The sequence below is a fragment of the Podarcis cretensis genome (genome assembly GCF_951804945.1).
Source record: "Podarcis cretensis genome assembly, chromosome: 7".
Classification (NCBI taxonomy): domain Eukaryota; kingdom Metazoa; phylum Chordata; class Lepidosauria; order Squamata; family Lacertidae; genus Podarcis; species Podarcis cretensis.
In genome coordinates this window covers 50,675,113-50,695,857 of record NC_137176.1, presented here as the reverse complement: position 1 = coordinate 50,695,857, position 20,745 = coordinate 50,675,113, and the positions used below count along the sequence as shown (strand labels likewise).

The following is a 20,745-nucleotide window of genomic DNA, read 5'->3' as shown; positions in this document are numbered from 1 at the left end:
AAAGAGATCATACTCATTAGGATTAGCATATATTGCTTCATCGAGATCCTCAGGCCAATTGAAATTCATGGCATCTGCAACTCCATTGCATCATGTTAGCCCTGCTCCCACCTTTCTTAATCCCTTTTAATTCATCATTGAACTCATTGCCTTTCCTTCCTGGAAGTTACCCTGGAAGTTGCCCAAGCAAAATTGCCCTCAGTCCATACCTCAGTTTAGCCCTGCACAGATATGTTCTATGTGTGCTACCTTTCAACATAGTGTGCTTGTGTGTGTGTGGGTATGTGTCCGCATCAGAGTTTACCCGCTGGTCCCAAGCGCCCGCAATGCCTCACCTGCACATGGTCCTCATAGGGATATATGTACATACACCCTGATGCTCCATTTAAAGGGGTCTTGGGGTCCAGAAACCAAGCATGCTGCAGATAGACCATAGAGCTTCCAGCAGCAGCCTTAGGTCGGCCAGTTCAGTAGATCAGTGTCTTGGGGAGGCCACATTCCTTGGCACATCCCTGAAAAGGTTTCAGCCCTCCGGCAAGTGACTGAAACGGATACATAACCAATGCCTGAACCAAAAATTCTACCTACACCTGTAATCAATAAAGTTGTGGCCATTTTTAATCCAAATTGTTGTCTGTTAAATGTGATTCTATCACACCTCACTTGGGTCATTTGCTGGGAGGAGTGGCACTGCTACTGGGACTACGACTGTCCCTCCCCCTCTCTTTTTTGACACCCCTCCCTTGCACTCAAGGCTGGACTTAGCATGTTGTCTGTAAGGTGTGTGTGCAGTACAGTGGTACCTCGGTTTTCGAGCAGCTTAGTTCTCGAACTACTTGGAACCCGAATACTTCCAACCGAGAAATGAGTGTTCCGGTTTCCGAACATTTTTCGGAAGCCGAACGTGCTCCGATTTGCGTGCACACTTCTGTTTTGAGCATACGGCTTGGCACCAGCAGTGACTGCTGCTGCTGCTTCCTTACCTTCCCTCTGCTGGCAAGCACCTCTTTCCTAGGTACAAATTGGAGTTAAGCGGCTCCTCGGAATGTAAGTGACTCCAGAGTAGGGAGACTTGGAAGTTGGCGGCTCTCCCCCAGGGAGCATAGAGGGACGGTGTTTTTTTTGGGGGGGGGGAGCGTGTGGTGGGGGAACTATGCTGGGCCTCTCCTTCCCTCCTTCCCCCCTGTCCCAAGCCCGACCCCAAGCGAGGTCCAGGCGAGGCAGTGCGGACGCCGCATTCCGAGCAGGGGATAGGGCGCTCACACTGCGAGCAGGCTCCAGCCCACCCGGCTCAGCGTCTGGCGGCTAGGAGCGCAGCCGCCTCCTCCTCTCCACGTTCCGGTGCTGCTGTCGCATCCCGGTGCCGCCGTGCCCGGGACTGGGCAGATCATGATGCCAGAAAACATGCAGGAGAGAGGAGGGGGGTTGGTTTGGGCGCGGGGAGAGAACTTTTGCCTCCCTCCCCCCCTTAAACTGCCCCCTCCTGCCCGGATCCAGTTAGCCACCTCCTTCCCCCCACGCGCTCCTCGTTCCTCCAGTTTGAGTGTTTCCACCCCTCCACTTAAATTCCCCCCTCTCGTCTGGTCCCTCCAATGGCAAGACTGGTAGATCACTGCCAGTTTCTGATACTGGGTAGTACAGGTAGATTGCATGGTTTATTGCTTTCATTTTATGGATCAATGGTCTCATTAGATAGTAAAATTCATGTTGAATTGCTGTTTTGGGGGTTGTTTTTAATTGTCTGGAATGGATTAATTCATTTTGCCTTACTTTCTATGGGAAAGTGCACCTTGGTTTTGGAATGCTTTGGTTTTGGAACAGACTTCTGGAACGGATTAAGTATGAGAACCAAGGTACCACTGTATGTCTTATCTCACTTTGTAATTTCCTTCAACACCCTTTCCCTTTAGAGTATGAATACCTTTTCCACCCCCTTCTTTGTCTTCCAGCCATTTTTGCTCTTCACCCAAGGAGCGTGGGTGGCGCTGTGGGCTAACCCACAGAGCCTAGGACTTGCCGATCAGAAGGTTCGAAGCCCCGCAACGGGGTGAGCTCCCGTTGCTCGGTCCCAGCTCCTGCCCACCTAGCAGTTCGAAAGCACTTCAGAGTGCAAGTAGATAAATAGGTACTGCTCTGATGGGAAGGTAAATGGCGTTTCCGTGCGCTGCTCTGGTTCGCCAGACGCGGCTTAGTCATGCTGGCCACATGACCCGGAAGCTGTACGCCGGCTCCCTCGGCCAGTAAAGCAAGATGAGTGCCGCAACCTCAGTCGGTCACAACTGGACCTAATGGTCAGGGGTCCCTTTACCTTTCAGGAGCTATTGGTGCTGGCATTGGCCTGACCGAAGATGTATGACATACATATATGGGGCAGGGCAGGCAAGTGAGAATATGGTACTGTGGCCCACCTGCAAGTGGCCCAAGGTCCAATGTTTAAAAAACATTAGGGTTGCAGTACAAGTATCTCTATAGACTACAAATCACTTCCATCAGTAAAGAAATCAAACAAGTTTGGCCAGAAGTTTTTATTAAACCGAATATTATTTTACATCTTCAAATATAAGCTTGTTTGCCAGTTTATTGTAACCACAGAGCTTCAGTAGTTTACTCACAAACAAAGCAATTCTTAAAAAAAAAACACAAAACCCGATCACAGCAGAAAACAGCAATAGGGGTTATTACTAACAAGTGCTTTAGGTACTTGAAGGGCAATGTTATTGCTAGTTGATAAGTGAAAAAGCAAGTGTTAAAGCCTATGTTTGCTAAGTATTAAACAGTTCATTTCTAAGGCGTATCAGTGCATCGTACTATAGACAGACAAAAACAAACCAACAAACCCTTATTTCATTAAAAAAAAGGTTTTGTATTAGGATTATTTTTATTCCCAGACAGTAGTTTCAATAAACATGAAGAGAAGAGTGAAAAGTGACTGTGCTAATTACAGCCATGCAATTCTAGGGTACTAATATTTTAGACCAGCTTAAAATATATTGTGTAAGGAAGTATGTTTTTAAAAATATAAACACCTATGTGCTGATGTCTGTTATCAAATGAGTGCATGTTTCTTACTTTAGAGAAGCTTATTTGTTACTGGCAGTCCTTGTTGTTAACAAACAAAAGAGAAAGAGTTGCCTTGAAGTTTAGCTTCTTCGGGGCTTCCTCATGTGTACAATTGTGGGTTGAATGAAGACTGCTCAGCAGCAACGGTTATTTACATTTATAAGTAACCATAACTAAATCAAAATTAATAGCCAACTAAATATTTTAAATACAACATAATTCTTCGGACAGAATGGAACTATCTTGTACAATTGAAATATGCCAAAATGGTGACTGTCTCTGACTGTGGGCATAACTGCACTCACAATGACCATATATTTGCTCCTACAAGGAATTATTGAATCAGTAGTTTTGTGCCATAGAGCTCTAATAGTGAATTCTCAGGCCACCTTCTCAGCTATAATTCCCAGGATTCTTTGGGTGAAACCATAATAGTTAAACTGGTCTAAAATTTATAGTGAACATTTGCCCTTGTAAGTGCTGTAAGCTACTGAAACTGAATAGATCCAAAGAAATACAAAGAGAAACTAAGTTCTGTTTCTGATGTTTTAAAAACCTGTGTTGAGAAGTAGCCAGTAAATGGTTGAAGTGGAATGGCTTTTTAACACAAGGAAAGTCAAATATAAGGACCAAATCATGTTGCAGGAGCTTCATTAGAAATGGATCCTGTATTGACATGACAGTGGTGGTATGGTAGTTAATGAGGTTAATCCAAGGCATCATTATTGCTAATTGGAAACTTTTCATTTTCTGGCTGTTCCACTACACACATTTATAAAACAAAAGAAGGAAACAAAACACTGGGAGCACCTTTAAGCAGCTATAAAAACCAAGGTCCTTAAATTTCTTTAGATGTCTACCAAATATAATCAAGGCATTTCCAAGGTAAAGAGAACAGAGTATTATAATCTGAAGGGGGGGTGGGGGTGGAACAATCATTGAAAAGAACAAATATATTTACATTACAGAGCATGCTGTCGATGCTGCAGTTACTTTCGGCTTACATATGGTAAATAACTAAGCATGTGAGCCAGAACCCAAAGAACTTTTCTAGGGCCTTTGCATGCCCAGTGAAGCACCCTATGCCATATCTCCAATAAACATGTAACTGTCAGTCGAACCAACAGATGTGCCTTTACCTTCATGATCATATATAAAGTGTTAGTTTGTGATAAAGCATAGGGATATGATGACGAAAGAAAGAAAAGCCCAATATTCTTCTGGGTGCATGCAAGCAGGTTCCCTTTGGTGTTCCTGAAGAAGCTCTTTGGATCCTGGCCAATATAGTCTATATTTTCAGTATTTTATTGACTCAACTTTATGTGCATTTAAGCTTCCATGAAAGCAATAAACAACATAGAAAAGATTTGGGTAGCAGTGCAATCTTATGCTTGTTCCACAAGTAATCCATGGTTCAGTGTGGGGACTTACTCCATGGCAGGCATAGGATTTCAGTTTTAGGGTTTTGCAGCAGCTTGAAAAAGTTAATAGCAAATATTTAGCCGGAGATGTTAAGCTTTTGTCAAAATACAGATTTATCAGAGCAAGTTTCTTCAGAGAGAAACCATTCAATAATCAAATTTGCTTTCGAGATATGATACAACAGGCTCGCTTAGTCGTACCTGTGCTCTTGGCTTTTTATCATTTTTTCCCAAGTATGTGGTTCCTTCTGCCAGTATGCCATGCAGTTTAAGCTCTACAGGAAACTAAGTAGAGGGATGGTAATGTATACTGTCAGAAAGGTAATTGTTTCATGACCAGAGTGGTTCCTGTAGCTGGCCAGGAAGAGTTTGTATTCATCATATACAAAGTCATAAAGAGTGGCTGATATGTTCTGAGAAGTGATGGCATTCAATGGGGTCTTAAACATGCATCATTCATCAATATTGCAATGACCTGTAATAATTTTGCTTAAACCAGATACAACCTGGAATCCTCTGCTGCTAGGGCTGTGTGTTGTCCTTAAAAGAGCTCATAAGAGCCTGCCATTCTGACTGTGATATCACACAGGATTTCAGTCTGTCATACGAAAGTTGATGTATTTTGTTTCTTTCCTCTTTCCCTCACTTTGTTACCTAGCGCCTTCATGTTTGCCAGCTAGAGAATTGAACTGTGCATTACATCTGAAGTTACTACTTGGAAGAGATTCTATGCAAGCACTATGAAATACACCAAGCAGTTCCAAAACTGAGTGAAACAGTCCGGCCAGTGTTCCTAAGGGAGCTGTTCCTAAAAGTCACCTTGAGCACAATTCCATTTCCTTTCCAGGCTGGTAAAAACAATTGAATAAAGTGGCGAGCAAACACAGGGTGTTTTTAGCAAATGACATTAAGAAGGCACCACGATGGACCCACAATGCTCTCCAACACCAATGATGTATTAAAAGTCTGTGCCATTGGCTCCTGCGTTATATTCACTGCCATTTGTGGATGGTGGTGGGCAGGGTGCTAGAGTGGTCCTATATTGGCAGTGATTCTGCATTTCCTTTTTGGTCTGCATAGCTTTAAGAAGTTTTCAGGCAAGTCTCTCCCCCCCCCCCATGTGATTTGCTATGTATAAATAATAACATTGTTCAGTGGCAAATCTCTCTCTTAAAAAAAGGGGAGTTTTGCACCAATATGTAATTGCAAGAGGCTTTATTGATTCGAATACTGAATAGTGCTGTATTTTGTCACTCGCCTTCGACTCGTACCAGGAGAAGCGGATCCTATTGTTTGGCTAAGGAGATTATCGGGACTCAGCATTTGACCTGTGATGCCACTCATGCTGCCAACGCCGCCACTCATTCCTGCCCCTGACACTACTCTTTCAGTAACAACCACATTGCGTCCACCTGATAACTCAGAAGGGATGCTACTCATGCCACCAATGCCTCCACTCATTCCTGCCCCTGACACTACTCTTTCAGTAACAACCACATTGCGTCCACCTGATAACTCAGAAGGAATGCTCAAATTGCCCTGCATGCCTGCAACAGGTCGAATCACTCTTTCCGTCACCACTACATTTGACCCCTCAGACAGGTCAGGAATACTCATGGAAGGGGGTATCCTTGCGTTTGGAGCAATCACCCTTTCTGTGACCACCACATTGGACCCATCTGGTAGCTCTGGAATATCTATCATGCCATGCAAATCAGTGACCGCGCCAGGAGCAAGCACCCTTTCTGTTACCACAACATTTGATCCACACAGAGGATCGACATTCATTGTAGGAGGTTTCATTGTTGGCCCCGTTGTATACGTCTCAGTCACCACTACATTGCCTTGGAGCATAGGATCAGGCCTTGGAGGCTGTACAGCAGAAGTAGTTGTGTAGGTATTTTCAGTAACAACCGTCGTGCTGCCAACAGGAGGAGGTGGAGTCATAGTTGAAGATGTATTAACAACGATGGTAGTTCCAGGCGGTGGCAGGCTTATATCGAGATCAGGATTGGGCAAAGATGGCCAATTTGAGTCAGTATCTGGGAATGGCTCAATTTGCACACCCAGGCAGATTTCTGCCAAGGTCTTAAACTTAGGTCCCAGTGTATCTAGATAGGTGTCATCCAGATCATCACCAATAAAACTGCAACAGCCAATGGAACCAACAGGAGAGCCTATACCCTCATGATCATATATCAGGAGACAGTCATTTGCAGGTCTGCCTTCGTCTTCGTCAGCATAGGCAAACGCTTTCTAAAAATGAAGAAAGGGGAAGACAGAACTGAAGTCCTTGCTTTCTTGTGATCAACATGGAGAAGAAAATAAATCTATTAGTAAGAGATGCAATGCACTGCTATTGAGCACCAGACAGAATATCAGTGGTTAAAAAATGTGCAATTGGAGTGATTAGATTTGTTCAGATAAATTCCTTCTGCTGTTAGCCAAAGGTCAGGCATGCAGAGTTTAAGTTGAGGGCAGAAGGAGAAATTGATGTGCCTAGGAAATGATGTGGCAGGGGCAGATGTGGTCAGATACAACCAGCAAGTATAACTTCTCTGCACCCAGAAATACACTTGGTGCAAAGCATCCTAAAGTCACCACCTTTCCCTACCACCCCTCCAATTTGCTAAAGCAACTGCATTCAGCAACTTGGATAAAAGCAGTTTGGACTTCTCTGACCCTGGATATAGTCCTGTTTACCTGGGACTGAAATTTGGCCTACATATACTGGCAAGGACAGTTGCATACAACCATGGTAAGGACTTGTCCCAAACTGGCACATTTAGTAAACTGCCTGCGTTGAAAGAGATGAACATGGGTTACCTCCGAAAAATAGCTGTCCAAGAAAGCCATATTCACGCCACTCTCTCTGTATTCTTTTATGGTCCCTCCATATGCTTCTTTTCTTCCTGTTGTTCCATAGCCTGTAGTAGTTCCATAATCAACATTCGTTCCATAGCCTTTAACTGCTCCGAGTCCGATTGTTTCTTCAACTCCTGTACTCACTCCACCTTTATACTTAGTTGCATAGATATCTGAAAATTAGAAACAACAACAACCCCATATTAGTTTTGCATGATGCTTTCGGAGGAACAGTGGTAATTTATGTAGCCCCCAAACATCCTGGCCTAGTAGCCAATGCGGAGATGAATTCAAGCCACTTTAAACCCCATTAATATGGGCAAGCAGTAGTGGCTGGTATCCCTTGGGTCTGGTTAGGCAAAAGGTACCATATTTTTCCATCTATAAGACACCCCCATGTATAAGATGCCCCCTATTTTGGGGGACTCAGATTTAAGAAAATGGGGGAAGATGTATCCGTGTATAAGACGCCCCCTAATTTTTGACATTATTTTAAAGGAAAAAAACCTAGTCTTATACATGGAAAAATACGGTAGGTAGTGCTAGAGGTAATGACAGACTGAGCCAGCTAATTCTAATTTTGCACCCATCCTCTTTGTTTCTGAGTTCTACAAGGGCAATCTTGAGACTGAAGAGGAGGAAGCTGACAGCCAGTGCCACCATCAAGAAAGCTGGCAGAGTGGGGCTGGTTGAGGGCAGATTGAAGTTGTTGGAGCAGTGCATCCTAATAGGCCAAATGCTACTAGTGCTCATATACAGTGGTACCTCAGTTTACGAACAGCCCAGTTAATGAACTCTTTGGTATATGAACTCCGCAAACCGAAAGTAGGTGTTTCGGTTAGCGAACTTTACCCTGGTCTACGAATGGAAGCCGAACGGTTGAAGGGCACTGGCGGTGGGAGGCCTCATTAGGGAAAGCGCACCTCAGTTTAAGAACGGTTTTGGTTTAAGAATGGACTTCCAGAACGGATTAAATTCGTAAACCAAGGTACCACTGTATAGGTGTATCCTCCCCCCCTCCTCTTTTTCTTCTACTTCTTCTTCTGTGAAAGCCACACGGCGAGCAGCTTATCTGTATGGATGAATGCCATATGCACAAAGGAACATCTGTTGATCTCTGGACTTCAGTTAACGTTGGAGGTGCTAACAAGATCTAAACCAAGGTTTCCCAAACTTGGGTCTCCAGCTGTTTTCGGGCTGTGGAGCTGGGTTATGCTTCTGAAGCTGCCTGTATCTCCAAGCCTCTAGTATTATCCTTCCATATATCCACTGGAAGGAATAAATATGAAAAGTATTATTTACCGAACTTACAATGTCTGTTTAGCCTTACCTGAGGAGTCACCATAGTCGCCCATGCCTGTATTTGCTACTTGCCCGCAAATATTTGAAACATCCTAAAAGAAGTGAGTAAAAATAAATTTTAAAAAGCTAGTTTAAATATTGATTTTTTAAAAAGAGATGTAAATACAAGGTTTTTGGCTTGATTCAGAGGACCACAAGCATAATGGGAAAATAGACAGGCATTAGAAGCTGATGTTGGGTTGGAGTGGGAGCATTTACCTAACCTCCCGGCAGCAGAGCTGCTGCTCACAGGGAGTGAAGGTGGGACAAGGCAGTGGAGGGGGAGCCAATTTGCATAAGGCTGACCCTGCTGCCTGGCCCCTCCCCCTCCGCAGCAGCAACCCACCTACCAGGAGGTCAGGTAAGTGATGGGATTACACTTCTTCTGAAGGAGTGGGTATGCAACTTTGGAGTACTTTTGGATCTGCCGCTGTCACTTGTGGCTCGGGTGGCCTTGGTGGCACAGAGTACCTTCCATCTGCTTCAGCTGCACCCCTACCTAGACAAGGATAGCCTAACATTAGTTGTCTATGCTCTGTTAACCTCCAGGTTAGATTACTGCAGCATGTTATACATAGGGATGCCTCTGAAGACCGTTTGGAAACATCAGCTGGTGCAGAATTCGGAGGCCAGGTTGCTCACTGGGGCAAGACGGCTTGAGCATATAATGCCAATCCTGGCTCAACTGCACCAGCTGCCAATTAGTTTCTGGGCCCAATTCAAAGTGCTGCTTTTGACTTATAAAGCCTTAAAAAGCTCAGGACCACGCTACCTCAAAAACTGCCTCTCCCCATATGAAGTGAGCTGGACCCTGTGATCACCATCTGAGGCCCTTCTTAGTGTGCCTCCTCTGTGAGAGGCCTGGAGGGCTGCAACATGAGAACGGGCTTTTTCTGTGGTCACTCCCTCTTAGTGGAATGCTTTCCCCAGGGAAGTTCACCTGGGCTTTGGTTACATATCTCTAGGTGCTAGATAAAAACACTCCTCTGAGACATTTGGCTAATTAAAAAATCTATGGCCTTTTAAACTGGGGGTGGATGGGGGGAGAATTATTTTTGCTTGTTATTATGGTATGTATTTTTGTTCTTTTATATTGTAAACCACCCTGTGATCTTCAGATGAAGGACGGTATAGGAATTTTAATGATGGTGATGATGATGGTGATACTGTACCAACCTCCCTGCTGCCTTGCTCCTCTCTCCCAGTAAACAACAGTGGCCCACCTGTCAGGAAGCTAGCACAGCAGTTCCACCCCACCTGGTGAGCTGCTTCTGCCTGGGAGACTTGCCTCAGCTGATCCTAGCAGTTGGGCAGATCAATATGGAGGAAAATAGTCAACCAAGTAATATGTTGTTTTGCTATGCTTATTTTGGTTGCTTTTATATTACTTGGGAGTCGGCTCGGAGTGAAAACACTGAAGAGTGGAATATAAATGTTGAAATGGAATAGACGGGACAGACAATAATGGTTGTGCTGGGAAGTCTGACAGGTCCATCATTGTGTTAGAGGCTTCATATTGATAATGGGATAGAGCCTGTAAAGCTTTCTGCAAAGTTATGAACCAACCCGGTCTTCAGGCTGTGCTCCTTCAATTCCCCATGAATGAATAGCTCCTTCTGAACATTCAGGCACAGGCTCAAATCCAGCCCCAACGCCACCAGTAGGACCAGATCCACAATAGCCGCAACAGTCACTCTGTGACATCAGAATTGGAACCACTAATAGAAGAGGTAAAAGAAATTGATGCCGTTTTTAAGTATTATGGCATATGTTTGTCTTCAAATATAAATACACAACTTAATTTCAAGGAATGATAAGTTCTGAAACCCAAGAGTAATTTTGAATTAGACAGAACTAAGAACCCATTGATTTCTAATGACTTTTATGTTTCTTTCTTTCTTTCTTTTTTCTTATTTACTTTTATATTATTTCTTGTTGACAGCACATACTATGTTACAATCATGCACAAAATAATAAGAAAGATAACAGCATATATATAAAACATGAATTACAATAATAATAACTTATCTATATTCATCCAAATTACTATATATCTTTACTTTTACTTCCCTTCCACTCTTTCCATGGTTTACTATTTACTGTCCTTTTAACTGTGTTTTCTACTGTTCTAAATTATTTTCTCTTACCATCTTTATTTCTTAATCTATTTGTTTAACCACTTTTATGTTTCAATGATGAGCATTATGAACACCACATTATTTCTATTTATCCTTCTTTACATGAACAGGCATGGCTGAGACAGCATCAGGTGCCAGGATATAACTCTGATTCAAGTAGACCAGTCAGCCCACTGGTGCTGGGATCCAATTTAACACCATTCCCATTGCTGATACAGCAGCTGCCCTGACAGCTACATGAGCAGGATCAGCACTCCTATGGCAACTGATGCATCTCTGGATCTGCTTTGCAGGTGCAGTTGGGAAGAGCCATAGCTGAGTGGTAAAGCATCTACTTTGCATGCAGAAGGTCCCAGGTTCAATCCCCAAGATTCCCAATCCCCAATCAATCTCCAGGCAGGGCTGGGGAAAACTGCTGCCTAACACCCCAGAAATGCTACTGTCAGTCAGTGTTGAGACAATACTGAGCTAGATGGAGCACTGGTCTGAATCAGCACAAGGCTACTTCCTATATTTTCATTGTTGCACCCAGAATTATCTGTTTGATGAGGCATCTTAAGGCTTTTTGGAAACAAGTAAGACAGCTATTTGGCCATTGACTCTGCTTAAAGGTAAAGGTAAAGGGACCCCTGACCATTAGGTCCAGTCGTGGATGACTCTGGGGTGGTGGCACTCATCTCGCTTTATTGGCTGAGGGAGCCGGTGTACAGCTTCCGGGTCATGTGGCCAGCATGACTAAGCTGCTTCTGGTTATTCAGAGCAGCGCACGGAAATGCCGTTTACCTTCCCGCTGGAGTGGTACCTATTTATCTACTTGCACTTCATGCTTTCGAACTGCTAGCTTGGCAGGAACAGGGGCCGAGCAACGGGAGCTTACCCCTTTGCGGGGATTCGAACCGCCAACCTTTTGACTGGCAAGCCCTGGGCTCTGTGTTTTAACTCACAGCACCACCCGCGTCCCTCTGCTTAGCCTTGTGCATTAAGCTATGGTAGCACACATTTCTGTGTTAAATGCAGCACTTGATGCTTCCTTCAAGGCTAGGTTGTGATTTTAAAGTGTGTGAACATAAACATATAATTAATGGGACTCCAAAATCTTCAACTCTCCTCTTGTCAAAACTCCTCATTTCATGGGAAGGTACACAGAGCAGCTTTCATTAATGCAATAATGTTATAGCAAAATATTAAATAAGAAAGATCAGTGGTCTAGTTCCCTTTTAAAAAACACACAGAATTCCAAAGAACAAACAAACAAAACAGAAATAGTTAATTTAGTTTCAGTAGAATACTTACACACAAATATTAGTCCTCCGAGGAACATCAGGCCAATGGCTGTAGCACTAAGTGTAGTTTCTGCGCCTCCTTGTCTGCCCCAACCATAACCATCATAACCACCATAGCCACCATAACCACCATAACCACCAGTGCCACCATCACCATAATCAATACCACCACCAGTGCCACCACCGGTTCCTCCTGTTCCGTCATCTCTTCCTCCTCCTGTTCCTCCCCAGCTGCCTGCTTCCTCACCAGTTCCTCCTCCACTTCCTCCTCCACCAGTTCCTCCTCCACCAGTTCCTCCTCCGCCAGTTCCTCCTCCGCCAGTTCCTCCCCCTGTGCTTCCTCCCCAGCCAGTTCCTCCTCCGCTGGTTCCTCCTCCACTAGTTCCTCCCCCAATGACTCCTCCCTGGCCACCTCCACCAATAATGCCTGTTCCACCTCCTGCCATTCCTCCTCCTCCTCCTCCTCCTCCTGCTCCTCCTCCACCAGCACCAGCACCACCAGCACCACCACCTCCACCAGCACCACCACCAATAATAGTAACAGTGATTCTTCGAGTGGCAGACTTGACACAGTTCCCATTGCGGTCACAATGACAGGCTTGCAAAGGAATAACCAGTGGCCTATCACAGCTTCTGCCACTGTTGTCGAACACTCTAACTTGGACCTCATGAATGACAAATTCTATATCCTGGGAGAACAGTGCTGCTGAGGTATCTGTTTGGGACAGGGAAAGGGAAGAAACAAAAATAATAATTTAGATTAAGAATTCTGCTTTGGAATCTCTGTTCAGGGTCAAGTTCATGTTCCTAAATAAAGTTAGCAGTCCTTATGAGGGCAGCCTAGACTACATTAATCTCTCAGGGTCACCTCCAACATAGTGCTGAGTGAGTGTGCTGTCAGCGTTAGGATTTCCTCTTGCACAGTGGGATTTCCTCACCCTCTCCTTCCCATGGATGTTCACTAAATCTGTTCTAGGAGTTCTGTCAACCCTCAGGAGCAAAGCTGGGGAGGGCACAGGGAGCATGTGGGGGTAGGAAGAAGGGGGAAGTCCTGATGAGCAAGCAGAAATCCATGTGCTGATGGGAGCCTAATCTTGTGCGATGTAGGATACAAACCTCAGAACCCATCTGGGTGCATTAAGAAAGCACATTTGAGTTTCTTTCCTGCAGCACAGTGCAGCTACGCCACTGACTTCTCTCTTTGCTTACCCTCCCATTCCCAGGGCTGATGAAATTAATTAGCAATGTCTTGTAAGAATTGGCCATCAACTGATAAAAGTGAATGGGGGAAGGTACCCAACAGCTACATTCATGTTGATCACAGAGAAGCCAAAGAGCAGGAGAGGGTTATTTGATGGTCATGCTTGGAGAACATTCCTCTAGCAAATGCTTTGAGCAGCCTTCCCCAGCCTTCACGCACCTGCCCTCTAGATGTTTTGGACTACAACTTCCATGAGTCTCAGCCAGCGTGGCCAACAGTAAGGGATGATGGGAAATGTAGTCCCAAAACCTCGAGGACATGAGGTTGAAGAAGGCTCACTCTCAGGGATGCTTTAATTGATTACAGATACTGCAAGACATTTGCATTATATTGAAGCTGAATTACATAACATTACACAGTTGCACCATGCCTTTGTCTGAATGTCTTTGTTTGCTACAAACTCAATAGATGTTTCTCCCTTCCTGTGGCCCAGATGCTCAAACTCAGGCATCCCCAACCTGCAGCCCTCCAGATGTTTTGGCCTACAACTCCCATGATCCCTAGGTAACAGGACCAGTGGTCAGGGATGATGGGAATTGTAGTCCAAAACATCTGGAGGGCCGTAGGTTGGGGATGCCTGCTCAAACTGTTGTGTAGGATTCCCACATGCCCAAGTTGAGAGTGACCAGAAAGCACACCGATTCTTACAAACTTACCATACAAAGAAATGGTTGGTGCAGGGATAGGAGGGAGGTGTTGGAAGGTAAACCAGCTTAGAAAGTCAGGCAAGCATTGACTGTCAAGGTGATCTCTACATATAAATGTACTCACCATTCACTATTCTGATGTTCCACGAACTTCCTGGAGACTGTGCCACTATTGTAAATTTAAAAGGTGGACCATATGGATGGCCATCTAGATCGTGAGCTGTGATTACCGCTGTTGGATTGTCCACACATACTCTTCTGATTTCGTCTGTTACAGTAGGGCAGTTGTCATTGACATCATCAATAGTAAGCACAATGGTACCAGTAGCTGTTGTGAAAGGACTGTCTGTAATAAAAGACATCTATATGAAGATGGTGGGTGGGTGGAATCAGGTGCATCTTACTAGTCTATGTTGCAGAAGAAAAATACTCCTGGTAAGCAAAGAGCATGGCAAAACTACATTTGTACAAATCAGAAAAGTAAACAAGTGGTTGATTTTATTGTTTGAAGTTAAACAGCTGTTAAATACTTAATGGCTGATAATGGGATAAAAAGCGGTGGGGGCGGGGGGGGGGGGAGGAAGGCTGTCTACAGAGAGCATTTTATTCTAGAATCAGTGGAGACTTAGTACATTGTCCACACACAATCTAGTTTTATGGGATACTTTTTGGTCCTCAAAAGTGCTTCTTGAGAAACTGGTTTCATTTTGAAACTAAAATCTCATTGCAGATTGTTTCTGCATTACCCTGCAGTTTGTCCATTTGAAAACTGGTGAAAATAAATGTAGGCAGTCCCAATAATGGTGTATCTGTGAAAGCAGGAACATTTCCAGATTCAGAAAAAACTACATTTTTGTGTCACAAATGGGTTAGCAAGAGAGTGGGAATAAACAGGCAGCTCCCACAATGGAGGGATATAATAAACTGTATCTCCCAAGGGATTGGGAACAGTGATTTTAAAAAACTTGAACTTGGAGTTAGGGTTAGGGTTGAGCAATGAGGTAGCCAGGTTTATTGATGGCATCAAATTGTTTAGGATGATAAAATTAAAAAGATGGATTGCAAGGAGCCTCAAAAGGAGCTCTCTAAACTGAGTAAATGTGCATTAAAATGATAAATGCAATTCAATGTAAGTAAGGGCAAAGTTCTGCACACTGTGGGCAAGAATTCCTTAATTGACATTTGTGCTAAAAGGGTTTGAACTGGCAGGGACTGATCGGGAACGAGACCTTGGGATAATAGTGGATAATTCAATGAAAATGCCAATGTAGTGTGTGGCAATTGTGAAAAGGGTGAATTCAATGTGTGGGATTATAAGGAAAGGAACTGAAAATAAAACTGCTATACAGCTGCACAGTGGGAGTGCACTTGAAGTGTTGTACACTGGTCACTTTCTCTTGAAAATCATATTTTGAAGCTGGAAGAGGTGAAGAAAAGGGCACCCAAAATGATCTGGAACCACTCTCTGATGTGGAAGGGTTGCAACTACTGGAGCTGGAACTACTCTTTGATGTGGAAGGGTTGCAACATTTGGGTCTTTTTAGTTTCAAAAAATGGCAAGTTAAGGGCAGAGGACATGGTGGAGGTACAGTGGTGCCTCGCAAGACGAAATTAATCCGTTCCGTGAGGCTCTTCGTATAGCGGTTTTTTCATCTTGCGAAGCAAGCCCATTGACAGCTTAGCGGATTAGCGCTATTAGCGGTTTAGCGGCTTTTAGCGGATCAGCTGATAAGCAGCTTATCAGCGGATCAGCTGATAAGCAGCTTAGCTGCTTAGGAAAAGGGGGAAAAGGGGGGAAAAACCCACAGGAACTCACAAGACATTTCGTCTTGCGAAGCAAGCCCATAGGGAAATTCGTTTTGCAAAGCGCCTCCAAAACGGAAAACCCTTTCGTCTAGCGGGTTTTCCGTCTTGTGCGGCGTTCGTCTTGCAGGGCACCACTGTATATAAAATTATGCATGGTTTGAAGGCAATGGATAGAGAGACATTTTCTTTCTTAGCATTCTAGAGCCTCTTAGGATTCTAGGACCTGAGCTCATCCAATGAAGCTGAACGATGGAAGATTCAGTAACAAAAGGAAGTAATCCTTCACACAGCAGAATTACAGAATTTGATTCCACAAAATATATCAATAGTCACCAGCCTCAATTCTTTAAACAGGGTCAGGGGCAATATACTTCTGAATAACATTTGCTGAGAACCACAAATGAGGAGAGTGCTTCCAGGATTCCAGTAGGCATCTAGTTAGCCACTGTGAGAACAACATGCTGGAATGGATGGGTCTTTGGTCTGATCCAGCCCCTGCTTCTTATATGATCAGTACTAGTTCACATATGGTAGTTTACATGCCTCTTATAATTTGGATAGTTTAAACGTGATATCCTTGGATATCACTGAACGGCAGCACTGAACTGCCAGTAGGAGAAATCTTGTAGAGCCCTGTATCTCTTTAAAGCAGGCATAGGCAAACTTGGCCCTCCAGATGTTTTGGGACTACAACTCCCACCATCTCTAGCTAACAGGACCAGTGGTCAGGAATGACGGGAATTGTAGTCTCAAAACATCTGGAGGGCCAAGTTTTCCTATGCCTGCTCTAAAGCCTCAAAAGTCCCTCAGCGGCAGTTTGTGTCTCCATTCATTTGAAAATATGGGTATCTTTGTAAACATTCTGTTGCATGACTGAGCAGCATGCATTTATTTTGCGCTTTCAGTTTCTACTGTTGGAAGCTGAAGAAGCTGAGACAGAAGAGAGTTTACAGAAAGAGGAACTTAAGAAGTGTGGACTCTTCAGAGGTGATTTATGGGGAATCAGTTTCATGTGTGGATTTGAAACTACCACACCAACATTTGGGTGCAGTTGTTGAAGGGGGCATATTTGTATATTTAGCTATTTGAAACCAACAAAGGCTACTTTCTTCACTAGCTCAAAATGGACTACGAGATAGTTCCTCCAACTATCTCAATTTGCAGAATTGCATTTCTTCAAGCTGTTGCAGACTTCCTGTAAATAGCAAGGAAATTTATATTTAAAAAACCAGCTCTTTTCTTACCTTTAGTAATAGCTAGCAGCTCTGCAGAGTATACCCCATTGACTACATAGATTGATTCCCGATCAATCACTTTGTTGAAAGAGATGGCGCCAGTTGTTGGGTTGACTCGAAACCAGGCGGCTGGATCACGTCCCATGACGTAGCTGTTTTTGATTAGCAGAAATGAATTGGGCTTCATTTTAAGATGTAACAGTGCTTACATTAGCACAAACTGACTGATTTTATTTGCTCAGTTTAATAGGAGAAAATACTGTTATGTGAGAGCAAACCTTTTTGTTGTATCTTAGAGTTTTGGTTCCACATATTATGCAGAATGAGCAGAGGTGACAAGACTTTGCTGAAGGTACTTCAGCAGCCATCTGTAATGGGTGCTGTAACTGTGTCCTGCAGGGTCCAGAGCAGGGGTTGGACTCAACCTAGAAGACCTCTGATTGTGCAGTTCCTACTTCTGCTATATAGCAGGCAGGCGCAATCACTGTAGGTAAGAATAATGAGTCTCCAACTTCCATGTCACCAGGAACTCCTCATGTCTGGGAAGGGCCATAATAGAACATCTGCCTTGCATTGGTATTCATACTAAGATAACACTATTTTTATTGTGATTTGCTATTTTAGGATTAATAATGTGCATTATTAGCACCAGAGGCCTCAAGGTTTTCCCCACCAAGAATATAGATGAGTACCATTAATGGATTTATTTATACCACAGTCATTTGGAAGTCTCTGTATCCTCAAAACGTTGACATTTGAAATTCAGAACTGTAAATACATTCCTTTAAAAATCAACCATATAATAGCCACAATTCATTTTTGACAAATGCAGTTTAAAGAGCAGAGAAAGATCAACTTTGAAGGTCACCTATTGTATACTAAACGCAGACCCTCCAATGTCCCAATTTTGCAGGGACAGTCCCAGAATCACAGAAACCATCCCTTTTCCTTCTCTCCATATCTCGGAAAACAATTAAAAGTGGTGGCGAGAGCAGACCCCCCACCCTCCATCCTTTTTGGAAACAAGAGCTTTTGCTTTCTCTCTCTGTGTGTATGCATGTCTATGTGTGGGTGCAAAGATGGAGTCCTGCTTATACTGAATACACACACCCACACACCCACACACCCACACACACTGATATGTCTGAATTCTTGGGGCGAGCTACAAAGAAGAATCCTGAAAACAAAGCCTATCTTACCGGACGTTAGTGGCAATTTTCCCAGTATCCTGGTCGATAGCTTGGAATGTTCCAACGTCATAGGTAAGTATAGTTTTAGTTGTTAAGCTTTCAGGTGCAGACACTTTTATTGAAGTTGGATAAAATGCTGGTCCTTCCATTACATTGGTTATTTGTACTGTAATTGGAGTACCCTGAGAAGCCGCTGAATATTGATATTGTGAAGCCACTGAAGAATGGAAAGGAGCTATGTTTCGCACACCAATACTCAGTGGTATGCTTGAAAATTCTTCATAGTTAATTTCCTAAAACAAAGAAAGAAACAGGATGTAATGCATGCTGTTCTCTGGTACTTTACACAAGGTATTATGCACATCCATTTATGGATAGTAAAATCATACACATAGCATTTTTATTGTTAGAAAGCCATTCGCTGGAAAGTATCTTGTATTAAAATCAGTTGCTGCTTGCATAACAAGACTCTTCCAGAAAAGCTGAATGCAGCGAAAAGGAGAGCCAGCACATACAAGTCAAATCCAAATGAAGCAGTCAAACGATCTTATGATCATTCTGTTTTTTAAAATCTGTTCAATAAATTCCATAGATTACATATGAACCAGGAAGTTTCCCCAGATGTGCTTCAGACAGAGCACAGATGTTGACAGATGACACAAAAAATGCAGGAAACATGAAAAGCCATTGTCAGTCCACAGTCCTGTGTGGTTGATTAAGAACCTGACACATGTGGCAAAACTGCATTTCTAGCTCTGGCTCTTTGTCATACCTGCAAAAGAGCAGCATGAAAATCTGGGGAGCACCGCTGATACCACCCCCAGAATCATGCATATCACTGACCCCACACCTTCTACATCCATACACTGAGTGTGAAAGTCTGCAGATAAGTAATGTAGCCATGTCCCATGCAGGACTGCCGATTGTGTAGACACCCCTTTGCAAACATGCACACTTGATGTGTGCACAACACGGACATGAATTAAGGCACTATATAAAGCAAGTCAATTGGGAAGCAAAGCTGAAGTTTGGAGATGGGGAACCTGTGGCTCTGCATGTGTTGTTGGACATGTCCCATCAGTTTGATGGGGAGGTATGATGGGAATTGTAGTCCAGCAACATCAGGAAGGCCCCAGTTTCCTCACCCCCTGCTCTAGAGCTTATTTTATTGAGAGACTACAGTTATCTCTCACTTTGTGTTTCTTGGACAATATGAAAAAGAGTGGATATTTTCTACTTTCAATAAACAGTTATAGGATCAGAATTTGACTTTCAATGAAAATAGGAAAATTCATACCTTTATAACCCTCAGGATACCCTCGTTAGTTGCTCTGTCTAGGACTATGTCAAAGTTGCCATTTTCATTTCCTGAGATAAAATAAAATTCTGCAAACCAATTATCTGTATACTCTTGATCTAAATCAAAAACCTGTATTCTCAGAGCCTCTTGATTGAGTGTATTTTCTACAATGGTAATTGCGTACTAGAAAAGAAAGAAAACAATTGTTGACAAGCATGCATGGGTTTCCCACTAACTCGAAAGGCAGTTTGCACATGGCTGCTGCTCATTTCAAACTTGCTATGAACACTAATGATCTGATATGTATCATTTGTCACTCATATGGATACAATTAGCTATACGGAATGAAAGAGTATCATGCTTACTTATGGCATAGTGCACAACAATCTATGGGTGACTGGGATAACCACAGCAAGCTGAAGAAAAGTGTTTTTAGAAGGTCAAAGTTCTCTCTGATAGCTGTGGGACACACACAGGTGGTGCTGTGGTCTAAACCACTGAGCCTCTTGGGCTTGCTGATCAGAAGGTCGGCAGTTCGAATCCATGCAATGGGGTAAGCTTCCATTGCTCTATTCTAGCTTCTGCCAACCTTGCAGTTTGAAGGTGTACCAGTGCAAGTAGATAAATAGGTACTGCTGTGGCGGGTAGGTAAATGGCATGTTTGTGCACTCTGGCTTCTGTCATAATGTCCCATGTGCCAGAGGTGGTTTAGTCATGCTGGCCACATGACCCACTAAGCTGTTTGTGGACAAACGCTGGCTCCCTCAGCCTGAAAAGCGAGATGAGTGCCACACCCCATGGTCACCTTTGACTGGACTTAACCATTCAGGAGTCCTTTACCTTACCTTTTTTACCTTTTGAAGCATACTGAGGACTTTATTTTTTTTTAATTGGGAAAAGTAAACTATAATATATAAATGCAATGAATCAAAACACAACTCAGCTTGCTATGGTAATCCCACCGATCCATTTTTTGTTTTGCATATTTTGTTGTTCTCAGCAGCTCAATATAGAGTAACTCCCCTCAACTCCCTCCTGGTTATTTGTTTTCTTTGGTTCTCTGACATATGATTTTAATCCATAAGACGGGCAGCAGGAACCTTGAAGTTGCCCACCAACAGTTAGTATGTGTAGACAATCTCAGCTCTCTTCCATGTAACTCTGTATTTCATTTCCTGTATTTACAAGTCAGTTCGTA

General features: G+C 43.5%; 1 protein-coding gene across 1 annotated transcript in view; it reads right to left on the bottom strand.

Moving 5' to 3' along the window:
- LOC307219572 (uncharacterized protein) overlaps positions 1–20,745 on the bottom strand; it is a 74,320-nt gene that overhangs the window by 36,913 nt on the left and 16,662 nt on the right. Inside the window, exons 8-16 of the mRNA XM_079982816.1 lie at positions 19,545–19,730; positions 18,257–18,540; positions 17,067–17,209; positions 14,141–14,362; positions 12,119–12,823; positions 10,254–10,405; positions 8,677–8,740; positions 7,308–7,519; positions 5,700–6,737 (exon numbers count right to left, since the gene is read on the bottom strand). Of these exons, the coding sequence (XP_079838942.1) occupies positions 5,700–6,737; positions 7,308–7,519; positions 8,677–8,740; positions 10,254–10,405; positions 12,119–12,823; positions 14,141–14,362; positions 17,067–17,209; positions 18,257–18,540; positions 19,545–19,730 (3,006 nt within the window). The remainder of the gene's footprint in view (positions 1–5,699; positions 6,738–7,307; positions 7,520–8,676; positions 8,741–10,253; positions 10,406–12,118; positions 12,824–14,140; positions 14,363–17,066; positions 17,210–18,256; positions 18,541–19,544; positions 19,731–20,745) is intronic.